General features: G+C 48.4%; 1 protein-coding gene and 1 long non-coding RNA gene across 5 annotated transcripts in view; one reads left to right on the top strand and one right to left on the bottom strand.

Annotated features, from left to right (window-relative positions):
• Window positions 1–7: 7 nt before the first annotated feature.
• Window positions 8–14,515, top strand: part of CXXC4 (CXXC finger protein 4) — a 28,464-nt gene continuing 13,956 nt past the window's right edge. The window contains exons 1-2 of one of the 2 annotated variants that reach the window (XM_027890496.1): window positions 8–168; window positions 2,571–3,814. In XM_027890496.1, coding sequence (XP_027746297.1) covers window positions 2,750–3,814 — 1,065 coding nt within the window. In that variant the 5' untranslated portion in view covers window positions 8–168; window positions 2,571–2,749. Of the gene's footprint in view, window positions 169–2,570; window positions 3,991–14,515 lie in introns of those variants that run through there. The other variant, XM_027890495.1, reaches the window with a different exon arrangement.
• On the bottom strand, window positions 1,007–3,572 carry LOC114060747. Of its 3 annotated transcripts, none has more exons than XR_003571950.1 (3): window positions 3,503–3,572; window positions 1,443–1,556; window positions 1,007–1,371 (listed from the first exon to the last, which is right to left on the bottom strand). It is a non-coding gene; the product is annotated as an uncharacterized LOC114060747 (long non-coding RNA). The 3 variants fall into 3 exon arrangements; XR_003571948.1 differs by having other exon boundaries at window positions 3,379–3,510; XR_003571949.1 differs by lacking the exon at window positions 3,503–3,572 and adding an exon at window positions 2,819–2,956.

Here is a 14,515-nt window from a genome sequence, read left to right as displayed (position 1 = left end):
CGCAGTTTGTTTACAAGTATCAAAGTTGTAATTGAGGAGCTGCCAAGGCACATCTGGATATTTTTCTTCTTCTTCTTCTTCTTTGTGTTAGGGACTGATGTGCAACTAATTAAAGGCAGACAGGCTGGTAGCGTCTGCACGCTCAAGCCCCCCCAAATAAAGAGCCTGGTAAGTGACTGGTTTGCTTCCCCCCCCCCCCCTTTTCCCCCCTGATTCTTCGTGGGTTGTTTTTTCTGTTTTGCTTTTTTGTGGTTTTGGTTATTAGGTTTGTTTGTTTGTTTTTAGAGGGGTCGTTTTTTTGTGTTTTTCAAATTTTGTCGGTTTGTCGGGGGCTCTTTTTTTTCTGTTGTTCTTGTCCTCTGGGATCGTAAAAGTAGATTAATGCTAGACTTGGGCAATAAAAGGCATCGCTATATTAATTTATTAATTAATCTGCACCCGCCCCTCCTCCTGAATGTTAAATATGACCTTTGATCTCTCTGTCTTTGGCAGAGCAGATATGCAATACTGAACATGTACGGTCACATTTAGCTTAAGCAGGGACAGAATCGCAAAGCCTGGCTAGCAATTTCTATTTATTTATTTCATTCGTGGAAAAGAGAGCGATAGTTAGGGGGGGGGGAGGGAAATCAATAACTGCGTCTCGGGTACCCTTTTCATGCTCCGGAGATGCATCGATTAAACAATAATGACCCGGTTGGTGGGCACCATCATTTTCTCGCTGCTGGTGGCAATAAACCCCGAGAGGGGATCGCGGGGAGAGAAAAGGTAGCCAGCGAGGGACGCTTTTGTGGAGAGAAGCCACTTTAATGCTGAGGGGAATAGGGCAAGAAAATGTGTATGACTTCTGGCATAAAAGGCTGAACGCTAACGTTTTATTCCTTACCAGATGCGGGGCATTCACACACATGGCTGGAAAAACTAGTTTTATTGAGTAGTTGTTATCGAGGATATGCAGCTACGTTTTCCTTTCTGGAAACGGGAAAGGTGGTTTGTTTTTGGTTGATTTTTTTTTTCTTTTGCTATATGCAAATCCTTTGCATCCCTCCACGAGACGATGCTTAGACTAGAGCTTTCCGGGCAGCCTTTGTATTGCCACTAGACCTCTGAAGGCAGCGAGAGTCTGGGTTTTTCCCTGACGTGGAAACACAGAGGTGGCTCCTGCGGGTTCGGGGTCGTTGTGGGTTTTTTTTGTTGTTGTTGTTTTTTTTTTTTCTCCGACGGAAAGACGCCCGCCGGTCCCCAGTGCAGCCGGGGGTGAGGTTCCTTCTGTAGATTTACGCTCCCTTCATCTGGATTTGTTTACATAAAGCCCGCTTTTTAGTGCACGACGTTGGGAGAAGACGAAGTTTTTGCACTCGGTAGGTTGGGCTGCAAACGGTTCATTAATCTAATTATGATCGTAATTACCGTAATTGATAACCATTTTGAACTAAACATACCAGAGTCTGGAAACTAGACGTAGCCCCACGACTGCCTCCTGAGAGAGCGTTTCTGATCGATAGCCCTACATCAGAAAAGATGCTAGAAATATCTGAACTATTCAGGTAGAGCATCTGGAAAACAAAGAGGCAGTGTTCATAAACTGAGGGCTTTTTAAGTTATGCTTATGTTTTGCTTTAGTTCGCGGAGGCTGCTATAATATACCTTCCTCATTGCCATAAACTAAAATACCCCCCTTCACCTCCCGGGGGAAGAAGGGGGCGGTGGGAAATAAAACGGACGCCGTGTCCTTAGCCCCCTCCTAAACTTTCCTAGCCCTGAAGCAGAAAGCCATCTTTACCCGCCGAGGGCTAATTCAAGCAGGTACAGCGACGTGCCCTCCCGAGCGTTCCTGGGCTGTCTCTCCATGAAGCCCCCTGCCCCGCAAAGGGGCTATCCCCGTCTCGGCGTGTGTGTGTGTGTGTCCCCAGCCCTCCCTGCGCAGCCCCCGGCGGCGGTGGCGGGGAATCCTCCCCGAGAGGCTGGGATAAATACTCTGTCGTTAGTACAGCTGCAGGCGCCGGGATCACAGGCTGTGAAATTGCTTAAGTAATTTTTTTTTTTTAACCGAGTCCTGTTCCCCCCCGTGCCCGGAGGCGGCGGGGAGCGCCGGGGGGGGGGGGGGGGGGGGGGGGGGGGGGGGGGGGGCCGGTGCCGCCGCAACCAGCGCCCGGCGGAGCCAGCTGTGCCGGCAGGCAGCTAATGACCGCCGGGCGCAGAAGGACACCGTGGCAGCTGGCGGCTCCCTCCCCCACCTCCCTCTTTTTTCAATTTTTTTTTTCTCTCCCCCTAATTCCTTTTATTTATTTCTCCCCCCGCCCTTTTTCCCTGCCTTTTCATTTTTCCCGGTGCCGGTAGGTGGGCAGCACCCGCTCCCCCTGTCGTGCCCCCCCGCCCCCACCTTGTCCCGGGACCGGGCTTATACTCTGCCCGGGCCGCCCCTTCAAGCCCTCAGCCCGCGGGTAGGGCGGCGTGTGCCCCCCACTCATGTCGTGCCCCCCCCCCTCCTCCCCCCGGGGTGGCCGTGGGCGGCCATGAGCGCCCCCCGCGCGCGCGCACCCCCTCGGAAATGACTTTTTGTGTTTCAGCTGCGGCAGCTCCCGTGAGGATGCCGGAGGAACGGCTGCCCGGCCAGGCACCGACCGCGGGGATGCGCCTAGTGGAGGAGGAGGAGGATTAAGCGACCCCCTTTCCCCTTGTCCCTGTCCCCCCGGCCCCCCATCCCCCTGTCCCGTCCCCCCGCGACGCCCCCCCCGACCCGGCCACCATGAACACCAACGTGTGCGTGGAGAGCGGCCCCAACCCCGAGGCGCCGGGGCTGCCCAAGGACAGCCACCTGCCCGAGGGGGCCCTCAACAGCCTTGTGGATTACAACTCGGAGATGGAGAGGTACCGCTCCTTCGCCACCTTCTACAAGACCAACGGCGGCGCCTTCCCCCAGGCGGCCAAGATCGCCCGCATCACCACCCCCATCTTCCCCAGCGCCGCGGCCGCCGCCGCCGCCCGCATCGGCATGTCCCCCTGGAACTGCGACACCGCCACGGCCGCCGCCGCCACCGCCATGCTCTGGGGCAGCGGCGGCGGCGGCGCGGCGGGCGGCGCGAGGAAACCCTCCTCCTCCTCCTCCTCCGCCGCCGCCGCCGCCTCCGCGGCCGCCGCCGCCGCCTCCTCGCTGCACGCCGGCAGGGGCGGCATGCACCACCGGAGCGACTCGCAGCGGCTGGGCAAGCCCGGCTGCCCGCCGGCCGAGCAGCCCGCCCTGCCCATGGCCAACGGCAACTTCCTCTCCACGCTCGCCCCCGAGCACTGCCGGCCGCTCGCCGGCGACTGCATGAACAAGCTCAAGTGCGGCGCCACCGAAGCCGAGATCATGAACCTCCCCGACCGCGTCGGCACCTTCTCGGCCATCCCGGCGCTGGGCGGCCTGTCCCTGCCCCCCGGGGTCATCGTCATGACGGCCCTGCACTCCCCAGCCGCGGCCTCGGCCGCCGTCACAGACAGCGCCTTCCAGATCGCCAACCTGGCGGACTGCCCGCAGAGCCACGCCTCGGCCTCGCCCGCCTCCGCCCTGGGAGCCGCCGCCGGCGCGGGGGGCGGCGGAGGCGGTGGCGGCGGAGGCGGAGGGGGGGCCGGCGGCACCGGCGGCGGGGCCGGGGCCGGGGCGGGCAACCCCGCCAAGAAGAAGCGGAAACGCTGCGGGGTGTGCGTGCCCTGCAAGCGGCTCATCAACTGTGGAGTCTGCAGCAGTTGCAGGAACCGCAAAACGGGACACCAGATCTGCAAATTTAGGAAATGTGAAGAGCTTAAGAAAAAACCGGGCACTTCGCTAGAGGTCAGAGGAGATGATTTCTTTTTCCCCAGCCTCCCGCCGTCCCTCCTCAACCCCCTGCCCCCGCCCCTCCAGTGCTTCTTGTCTAGCTTCAAGATGCAGCATCCCTTCTCCGAGGCCTCCTTCAGGCTCTGAGGGAGCTCCCGCCGCGGGCGCGGCTCCCCGCGGCGCGGCCCCGCCGCCCGCCCCTCTCCGCCCCGCAGGGAAGAGAAACGCCGCCCCCCGCGGCGCCCCGCGGGGCCGGGCCCCGGCCGATGGCCCCCGGCCCCGGGCCGAGGAGGGACGGCCGGGGGGCGCCGGCCCCCGCCCCGCCAGCTCGTGGCCGTTACGGGACGATGCTAACCTGGTTTCCTGCCGTGCTGTTTCCATAAGACTTGCTGGCTCACTCTGGTTTATTTTTCTTAATTTTTTTCTTTTTCTTTCTTTCTCTTTTTTTTTTATTTTTTTTTTTTATTTTTTAATTAACGGCAATAATGACGATTCGGGGAGGTTTGTAGGGACGGGGAGGTGGGCAAGGGAAAGTTTTAGCAGAACGCCCGGCTCTCGCTGTCAGAAGTTCAGGGGAAAGCAATGGCAAGTTCATATCCAGGTTGGCTGGTAGCAGTTTGTCCCTGACAGACAACTGGCCGTAGAGCCTGGCAGTCGGTGAAACGTGCCCAAGTGCTCTCTTTGGCAATGTCTTTTACGAAATAACCTGTTCGTGGTGTATTAAACACAATGGAAGAATAGCACAGGTATGACTGAACTGATTTCTGACTGAACTGTATGTACGGTTATTTTTACGATGTGTCCTCGGAACTGACAATGTATTGTGCTCCCCAAAGCTGTAACAACAGGTTTTCAGGTTTGCTAGATGTAGGAGAGACAGGCAGATCTCATGTCGCAGACATTTCGGTTAATGTATTGGGTACGACAGACAATGGGAACCAGAATACACATCCGTGAGGAAAACGGCAATTGGATGGTATCCTTAGGGGGAGGAAACGAGAGAAAAGACTAGTAATCACACTTAATCCCTTGTCATTATTAAAATTATAGTGTTGCTGGTTAGATGCACATATCGGATGCATTTGAAGGTGTTGAGGATGATGGATTTAGTACAGAGGAGTAGTGTATGCCAGGTGACACTAAGATTTGTAGTCACAGAAATCAGAAACTAAGTGAGAAATTGCAACTTCCCTCTGTGTGTGTGTTTGTGTGTACATGTGTGTGTATGCCTGTGTATGTTTGCAGAGCGGTTTATTCCCTTGCTCATTACTTGCAGGAGTTCTCTCCAGGAAGAGGTGGGATGAGGGATTCCAGGGAAAAAGCAACACTAAGAGCTAATTAATTTATTTTGTGTTAAATAAATGGAGATAATGGTGTTGATATTGACACTGCCGTGGGACAAAAGCAGCATTTGGGGGTTTAACTGACATTTGGCTGATACCATTAACTCTTTCCTAACCAGCGTCATCAAAACAACTAATTAATTCATTTTTGCAAGAGTGAACTGTCCTTGCTGAAAGTTTGATTCATAGCTCTCCCTCCTTTTAGCTCTTTTTTTTGTGAATGTATGGTGACCCAGCATTGCTAATGCAAAAACCAGGATGGACTTCCAGGGGGATAGAAACTAGATTGGATTTCCAACTCTTGCTTTCCTCAGTAACATGCCTTTGTTGCTTTTGTGGCAAGTTTGCAACAAAGATACTCAATGCCCCACTCTGTTAATGATGGATTATAATGCTGAGTACAGCCTAAAAGAGACTTCTCTGAGTCAGAGGCATGGAGAATACTCCCCACACCACCCAGCACTGGGGTGCCTTTGTGTGCCAGGTTCCCTCATTAGGCTTGCAAACCAGGATGCTGCTGGGATTTAATGTTTGTGATAAATGATAGGTTCTGATGGCTTATCGATTTGTGCAGAAAGTGAGCTATCTCTGGAACAAATTTGTACGTTATCAGATCTTCCTATGGGTTTGTGTGCATCTCTGAGCACATTTCCAGAACTTCCTCACTCCTGACAAAGGTGTTCGACAGCATAAAAACTTTTCAGGCGTGTTATGAGAATGCCGCCTGTTAAAATTGTTTAACCACTGTGACTAGTAAAGCCTGTGGTTTAATTAGGCACTTGTGTGCTCTCATAACCACCTGCCTTCATTTCTTTTCTTCATTTTCTCTCTCTCTCCCCCACTCAGTCTCTCCTGTTTGTGCTCCGTCAGATACGTAAACACAAAAGCTCCTCTGCTGCTGTACTGTGACTCGAAGGAAACAGGTTTCTCTTTCCAGCTGTGGAGATGTCAGTAAGGCATCGTTTCTCTGCAGGTCATGGCCCATCACGAAGTTTTGTCACGGGATTTGGCTGATTTCTTTACAGAAATGTGGTTTGTCAGTAGGAGAGGAAGAACAACTTTCTTCTGTGGTTGTTTTCCTTACGTCTTCATTCTTCTTCTTTTTTAAAAAAATAAATTACCTAATAAAAAGTGACAGCAGAGCTGCCTACAGCACAAGTGCAGCAGCAGTGCTCTGGCCGTACAGCCACCAGCTGGAAGGGTGTCAGAGAGTAACAGGGCCTACATCAGGGCACTGCAGCGACAGTGTTGGTGTTGAGGGGCAGGCAAGGGCACCCCTGCAGAGTGAGCCTCTGGAGTGACTCATTTGGCCTGTGCTCCTGGGGAAGCCCCCACTCTGTCTGTGTGATCCCCTGGCACCTCGGTAGGCACACTCCCATGGAAATGCATCAAGGATTGAGGGGCTCACATTCCACTACACACGTGTAAGACACTCTTGTGAATTGTGCTCAACAGTGGCTGCAAGTTGCAGGGGTGATTTGAGGCAAGGGGTGGAACCATGTTTAAAAACAAAATAAATGAAACGTGAGAATAATACCAATAAACTGGCTGATCCCATGAAAACCATTTCTCTCTTTTTCCTTTAAGTCTCTTCTACTGGTGCAATGAAGGCATAGGCTATAACTCTCAAAGTTAGTACATGGGGTTGAAGACAGATTCACATGAATGCTTTCTAGTCCCTGACCTGCACATTTTTAATGGAATGCTTCTCACCCAGCATTTTTTTTTAAACACTTGAATTACTTTTTCCTACTTTTCTTGTACTATTTTCACATTAAAAGTGTCCCAATGCTCTAGTATTTTTCATAGAATGTTATTATTACTAGGAAATTTTATGTACGGCAATAATAAATCTATAAAAATGAGATTGACGTCACGTTGCACGCTGCCTACTTGTGTATGTATATTCTGTGTTCATTCAGATTTACAGTCAGTTTAAAGAGACATAATCTTTATTTACCCATAGAGACTACTTATTTTCCTCTGATTGGTGTATGTGTCTATAACTTCTGCTGTAGGTTATGAAGATTAGGAGCCTGACGATAGTTTACATTCCCCTCTCTTTGAAGTGAGCCACCTTCATTCAGTGTATGCATCTCATTTGCCCTGCTCCTCATTTTCATTAGCAAGGCAACAAATTCAGGCAGAGAGGCTGACTTGCACTGGAGGGGCTGAAGGGTCCAGCCCAAATGTGGACTATCATCTGTTATGGGCATGCTGTCATCATAGCTGGTACCACTTGCTTTCTTTGTAACAGCCCATCTAATTGATACACGCGCTCTTAAAGTGAATGTTTGCATACCAACGTGATATAGTCGATACCAGCCTCCGAATCCGAGGCACCTCGCTGAGTTGCATTTCAAACCAGCAGGAGTTTGAGATGGCCTTCTCCAGGGATAGGTTGTGATGATTGATTTCAGCAGGAACGGCGTCTGATCCTGAAAATCTTAACACCATATGGCATTGCCATGGGGGAGAGAGGCTACGCTGGCAACCTCCGAACTTGCACTTCGTGTTGCAGTAGCGTGTGTGAGCGCATTAAGGGAAGACTGCTGAGCTCTGTGGATAGGGGTCAATTAGTAGGGGCCTCAGAGGAAGCAATTTCCCTGCCGCCTATCTAGCTTTAAATTACATGCACAAGTTAAGTGACGGCATGATGGAATTGAGTGGTGTGAGGGGGAACTGTAAAGTCTGATAAGGAGCAGGTGGCTAACACGATCCAACTGGCTAACTGGAAGGTGGAAAGAAAGGCCACCTTGTAGCCTGTGTTGCCATTCATCACTTAACATCAGCAGTGTTGCTGTATGACAGTCCGTCTCTCCTGCCTGCCTCTGCCTTGTAGCCCTCCTTCTGGCTGGGTCTCCCCATGTCCATGTGTTAAACGCTGTGCAGAAGAGCAAAACAGCAGTCCTTGTTCCTGGGCATTTACAGCTGGAGCAAGAACCACAGTCTATCCTGAGCGCAATTCCCACTGAAACTGGCTGCAAAGCCCTGATTGACCCTGAGTCCTGTTTTTGCCCCTCTTTCTTTCTCGTTCATGCCCTTTGTACTCTGTCAAGGGTGCTCTTGTTTTTCTGTTTCCAGGCCTGAGCCTGCAGGGAGTGTGCCTGGCACTGGAACTGGTTGCTAGCACCGTATGAGAGCCCTTGCTGGGTGACTGTGATACTCTTGCTTGGGGCTTCCAACACAGTGCATAATCCTGCCATGATGGTGTGGGCAAGGAGTGGAGGGAGTGAGAGGCAGAGCAAGATCTGACCTTTGTTGAGTGCTTTGCGATGGTTTTTTGTCACTTTTATTCAGATATCACGTGTCTAGGTTAAACCTACACTCGATGAATTTTCCTTTTGATCTCTCAAGGTTCTTGGGGACAAGACAAGGCCTCCTACTGCCACCTCCAGCAGAGACCAGAGCAGGTGGAACCTTTTTTTCTCACTGGTGCCTGCTCTCTGCTGCTCGGAAATCTCATTGAAGCTAATTGAGCTTATGTCTTAGGATCGTATCTTGCAAGGCAGGAGTGCACTGCGGTTGTTGCAGTGGAGGAACATGTTTAGAGCTCAGAGGAGTCAAGCTTTTGGTCTCCTTCCAGTTCTGGCAAATCACTGAGTGCTAGTGATTTCCTCTGAAATGGTGTTGGATGTTGTCTGATTTACCATTTCATATGTTGTTGCTTCCCTTTCCTCGTGTGATACTTGCAAAGCAGAGGAAGTGCCCCCACCCCATGACAGTACCATTCAATTTAGAATATAATTGCTGCTTGATATGGTATAGTTTGTTAAAGGGGGGCAAAAATTAAATCTCTCTTGCCTAAAGAAATCTCTTAGTGGTGGGATTTGGTACTGAACTGAACAGAATGTCAAAGAATTCTGCAAAATCATAGGCCAGTCAAGGACTTTACAGTCTCTTTGTAGAAACACTGGTTTCTACTTGCACTGGAAATTGCTCGATCATTGAACTATGATTGTTTGCCAGTGAAATTGTCCATATGGTAAGAGAGATTAACTGGTTATGGGGGTTCTGCATTTCGATTGCACTGAATAGTTCTTTGCACATATTTCGAAGTACTAGTATAGGTTATGCAATTGGGGTGTCGGGATTCTGTACCAGACTCTGAGTTTCAGTGCCATGACTGATTGGTTATTCTGTTTTTTTAAGATGACATAATGAAATCTTTTTGTATTGTTTAGGCTGGGCAAGCTGCATGTCCCATGAGAAAGATGATGAATGAGGGTAGTCTGGGCATTTTTTTTGAGCAGTAATTAGCATAAAAAGTATAATTTTTCTTTTTTTTTTTTTTTTCTCCCCCTCCCCTCAAATCATCTGGATCACTTTGAACTAGGTATTTCAGTTAGAGGTACATAGAACCATCATGACTTGGAGTCCTATGGCAACTACAGGATGTTTGGAAGATCTTTCCAATTCTGTGTTTCTAAAAAATGTAGACTATACACATCATGCCTCATTCATATAGGGAGACTCATTTAAGCTGGTAGATATGTGAATGCCATGTTATATACCATTATTTAGGAGTGGTTAACAGTAAGGAACAGTCTCAATTTTTGTCTGCCTGTTCATGTATGTTCATATTATTGGGGTTTGGGTCCACTTTCCATGCAATTATATTTGATAAGTAAGTGCACACTTAACACCTTTACTGAAGTTAGGGAAGACATTGCTTACTTGGAGAATGAATTAGGATGTCAGAAAACAATCCCTTTGTACTGAGGAAAGAAAAGGGACAGAAACTTTTTTTGGTTGGAAACCAACATCCTGGTGCTGTGCTTTTGGTTTTAAAATAAATGTGTTCTAGAGAGTTAAATAAAAGGTTGATACTAATTCCTATGTGCTGTGTCATGCATTTGATACATGGCAATGACTGGGAACAGGTCCTTTACAGATATCTTAAAAATTTATATTGTTAAAAAGAAAATTAGTAGTCTTTCAGCTCTTAACATGCATATATTTTAAGGGTTAGGCTTGGTGAAGTAATTCTAAGCAGGCAAACCTAGAATATACACTTTAAAGACTCATCAAATATAGCACAGTCCTTTTGATTGTTGGTTGCAGTGGGAAATGGCTGTCGATTGCAGAGGGAAAGGCTTTAAGGTTAGCTTTTTGGATGTACCTAAGTGAGTTAGGAGCGGAAAGAAAGTAACTCATGTCACTGTAAAAAAGGCCCTAGGACTTGGCCTCGGTTGCTAACAATTCCCAAGTCAGTGACTACATGCTTAAAAATTGGCAGCAGACACCACGTCTTCTGCGGAGTACCACCATCCAGAGAAAGTGCTTCTCTGCTTCTGTAGTGTCTGTATTTTTGATAGCTCATCTACTTGAGTGATCGTACTGAACCACAATGTCTTGAAGCATGCGGCTTCATTTGACACTCCTTTTGCTGTTTGGGAGCCCATACTGCTGTGTCTGTCTTCTCTCTTCTTTAGGGTACCTTTATTGTTTTCCACAGTCGTATCTTGTTCAGTCACATGCAAACACCTGTCCTGAAATTGAATTACTCTGTGGTGTAATCTGAAGTCATCCCCATTTCAGCATCCTGCGCTTTCTGTTGTGTGTTGAGTTATGTTGCACCAAACTTTAGATGCGACAGCCATTTAATAATGTTGAAGCCTTAGCTCTGCAGGGGCTAAAAAGATCCCAGCAGGCTTGTTAACTTCTACTCTCAGACATTATGGGAAATATTTTCTCCTCCCTAGAACTCCTAGGCATCCTCTTAATTAACACTATAAAAATACATAGCCAGGTATGCGCAAAGCCTGTTTAATTTTTCTGCAGTTTTCCAGAGTTTCTCCGTTCCTTCTTATTTAACCAGACACTTTGGTGCCAAGTGAGTTATGAGAACATAAAAGGAATAAAAGCAGCCTGGGTCATGCTGGATACTGAGTTCTTGTCAGGCAGCATACTCATCAAGTGCCTTCCCCTTACTCACCGTAGGGTCTTATTCTTTCCCCTGCTTTACTCAGTATTTTCCTTTATCTCAGTCTTGGAAGTGTTGGGCATTTGAAAACTTAGCACCTCTCCTGTCTCAGGAGAGTATTCCTTTTCTGTTCCACACTGCTGTGGTCATGGTGTCTGTTGAACTTTTATATAGGATCCCCACTAGCTGGTATCAGACTTCATTTGACTAGGAGTTATTTGTACAGAGATGAGAGAGGTTATGCAATGGTTTAGGAAGTGGAGAAGCAGTAATAAAATTTAAGGTGGAGGTAGGAACTTATTAAATACAGGAAAAGGGTGGGGAATCCAAGGGAATTCAGGATGGATATCACTTAAGATGAGGACAGAAGAGGAGAAAAGAAGAGCTGCAGAGTGCTCAAACGGAGGAGGACACAAAAGTGACTGAGAGTTGTTTAAAATGTGTGAAGCCTCACTTGTGAAGGGGTGTCTGGTCCTCCATAGGGGTGACTCAGTGACCATGGGACCGATGGACTGAGCACTGAAGGGTACAACGGTAGGGCTGAAGATGGCAGTGAGACCTCCCCTGGTGAGAAGAGCACGGAATACATCTGCTGCTGTGAGCTGGTTTACCACTGGTAATTCAGGTGAGGTAGTTGAAGAGCTTGCCAGTAACCATCTTCCTAGCACTTGCACAGGGGAAGGCCAAGGCTTCATATAGATGAAAGGGACCTTGGTGAGGGTGAGCAGGGCTTTTCACGTGCCCTTGTTGTTAGGGTAAACCAATTTCTTTAATTCATTTTTTAAAGTTGACTAGAAATTCTGGAGAGAATTTGGATATTGGTGTGAGCATTTGTTCTGGGCAGAGTTGCATGATCCAAACAAGTTGTTCAAGGGCTAAGGAAATGATAAAGGAGTACATACAGGAAAGCCAAAAGATGTGAAAGGGAGAGAGGAAGCTTGCAAAGGAAAGGCTGAAAATGATGATTTGTGGTACGAGGACTTCTTGGTCTTAGAGGTTTTTTTGGTGGTGTGTACCATGTGTCCTAGGAAAGCTGGAGCACGGTGACAGCACATCGGTCTACACTATGTTAACTCAAAGAATTTCCTCCATTGTTATGAAAGAAATACCCCAGAATAACATCTGTCCTTCTGCACATCCTAACTACTCGGTGGGGATGCAGAGTGGATGCAGCAACCTTGGCAGTTACAGGCTTGGAACAGAGCTGAAAAACCCTGGGCATCTGTGTGGAAGGTAGAAGGAGGGCAGAGCATGATTATTGTGACGGAATTAAAGAGGTCAGCAATGGAAAAGAGAGGCAAGGAGTATACATGGTTAAATATGTGTTCTCCAAAGTGAATAGTATCAGTCAAACAAAAGATTTCGGAGTGAACAAAAGAGGAGAAAAATATATTTGGAAGGGTTGTGGGTATGACCCACCTGGGAGGGGGTTGGAGAGGACTTGATGACACCATCTCAGTAATGATGTAAAACCTGCTCTCTCTAAATCATCAGTTCATCTGAGCTCTGGGATGTGGTAATAAGGTTGGCTGGTTGCTTGGAAGCTGATGTAAAGTAAATTGGAGGTCAAAGTCCAGTGGAGGTGACAGTGTCATGAAAATAATTACTGAGATGCGTCTTAATTGTCATCCCTGAAAATTTCAGAAGACACACCCGAGAGTGAATGGGGTTCAGAACCAATTACAATCTTTTAACATTTTCCTTGCCAGTCAGGAATTGTGGTGACCTGCTGTTTAAGGGTTTGTGTTGCTAGTCCTCTTACAGCATCCAGTCAGACAATACATGGTGCTCACCTTGATGTTTGGCTGCAAGAGTGCCAAGCTGGCACCTGTGATGAGTCTTATCAGATTTCAAGTGCCGCATTTGAGTGAATGTGTTTCTGTATTTCTTTTTTCCCCACCTTTTTTTTTTTTTTTTTGCAAGCTTTGCAGAAAAAGAAACAAGCAAGCAGAGACCAAGCATTTAATGGATATATTTTTCACTGACTCTTTTATCAACAGCATATGAAAAATCCCAAAGGACAGAAGCAGTTAGCTAACCAATGAGGCATCATAGCCGATTTTAGGTTCCATGCAGGAGAAAAAGATACTGAAGCCCTAGCAGCTCTAGGGGAAAGAGATTTAAATTTAGGTTTAGTACTAAGAAACGTGCCTCCCCTCTGCTTGGAGACCAGTCTGTAAGAGATTACTGTACCCCAGGGCAGCAGTTTGGAGGATGATAGAGATGTCAGCCTGTGAGTGCAAAGACTTGTACCACTGGATGATGAACCAGCAGGGATTTCTCATTAATGGAATGAATGTTAACAAGAATAATTCTGTTTTGTGAGCTGGTGTGTGTGTGTGTGAAGGATAAATGATAGGGACTGATGGATGGTCTTCACAGAGATTTGATTAGGGAGAAGGTGAATGGCAGTGTGTGTGAGAGAGAGAGGGGGAGGTGTATGCACGTGGTACATCCACTGCAAGAGGCAGGCACACTTCTAGTTGATAATGTCTGACAGAGAAGTCAGCAGAAGTAACCAGGCAGGTCCTCGGCAAAGGCAGAAGCTGAGCACTGGTGTGGTATTTCATTTATACTGTCTTTTGCATTGTAGGATCTTGTTTTTTATGTTCCATGGTGGTAACAAACCTATACCCAAGAATTTCTCTATAAAACTTTTCTCAGTAACACAGCTTTCTGTTTTATGCTAATAAAACATTTGACTATTTGATACTAATTCCCACAGTCAGTATGGAAGCACTGAGTGACAGCTTTTTTGACCTGGTTAGCATCAGTTTTGGCTCTGAAGTAACATTGTTAAAGCTTGTATGAGCCCTTTCCCGTTCCTGAAAAAGCAAGAGACAGGCCAGACCTACTAGTTGAGAGGCCAGGCAGGCAGAACCAACAGAAACAACCCCTCATTCTGCCTGAGGCCTTTCTACGCTGTTGAAATGCAAATAATATATTAAGAAAAGCAAAATAGTCACATAAGCCGAGTAGGCACTCTAGCAGACTTAGCAGGTCCACCCTCAGGTACAGGGATAGCTGAAAAAAACTGAAGGAACTGCACAAACTGCTCGAGAGGGATTTAGAAATAGGGAAAGAAATGCGAATCCCTTTGCAAGCGAGATGTGGGAGACCCCTAAACTGAAAAGCCAAACCTCTGATATCTTCCCCGCTGCCTTTGCCAGAAAGCCATTAGGATTCCCTGCCTGAGGCCGGAGCGTGGCCAGCTGGAACTCAGCTGCAGGGTAGCAGACGGCGGGAGGAGTTCCCGACCCCGGCTTGCCCGCCGCTGCCAGCCGTGCGTGCAGGATGCCAGGCACGGGGAAGCCGGCGGCCAAGCCGGCTGCCTCCCGTGGGAGCGAGCGGGGCGGCAGAGGTGGAGACTTGGCTCCGTCCCTCGGCCTGCTGGCCAAAAGAGCTGCACTGGCACAAGGGAGGGAGTGTGCTGGAAGGCAAACCGCA

This window comes from Empidonax traillii, unplaced genomic scaffold, assembly GCF_003031625.1.
Source record: "Empidonax traillii isolate 1590-97213 ecotype Southwest subspecies unplaced genomic scaffold, ASM303162v1 scaffold290:size645333, whole genome shotgun sequence".
NCBI lineage: Eukaryota > Metazoa > Chordata > Aves > Passeriformes > Tyrannidae > Empidonax > Empidonax traillii.
The sequence above is the reverse complement of the archived record's forward strand: the minus strand, read 5'-3'. Positions and strand labels throughout refer to the sequence as shown.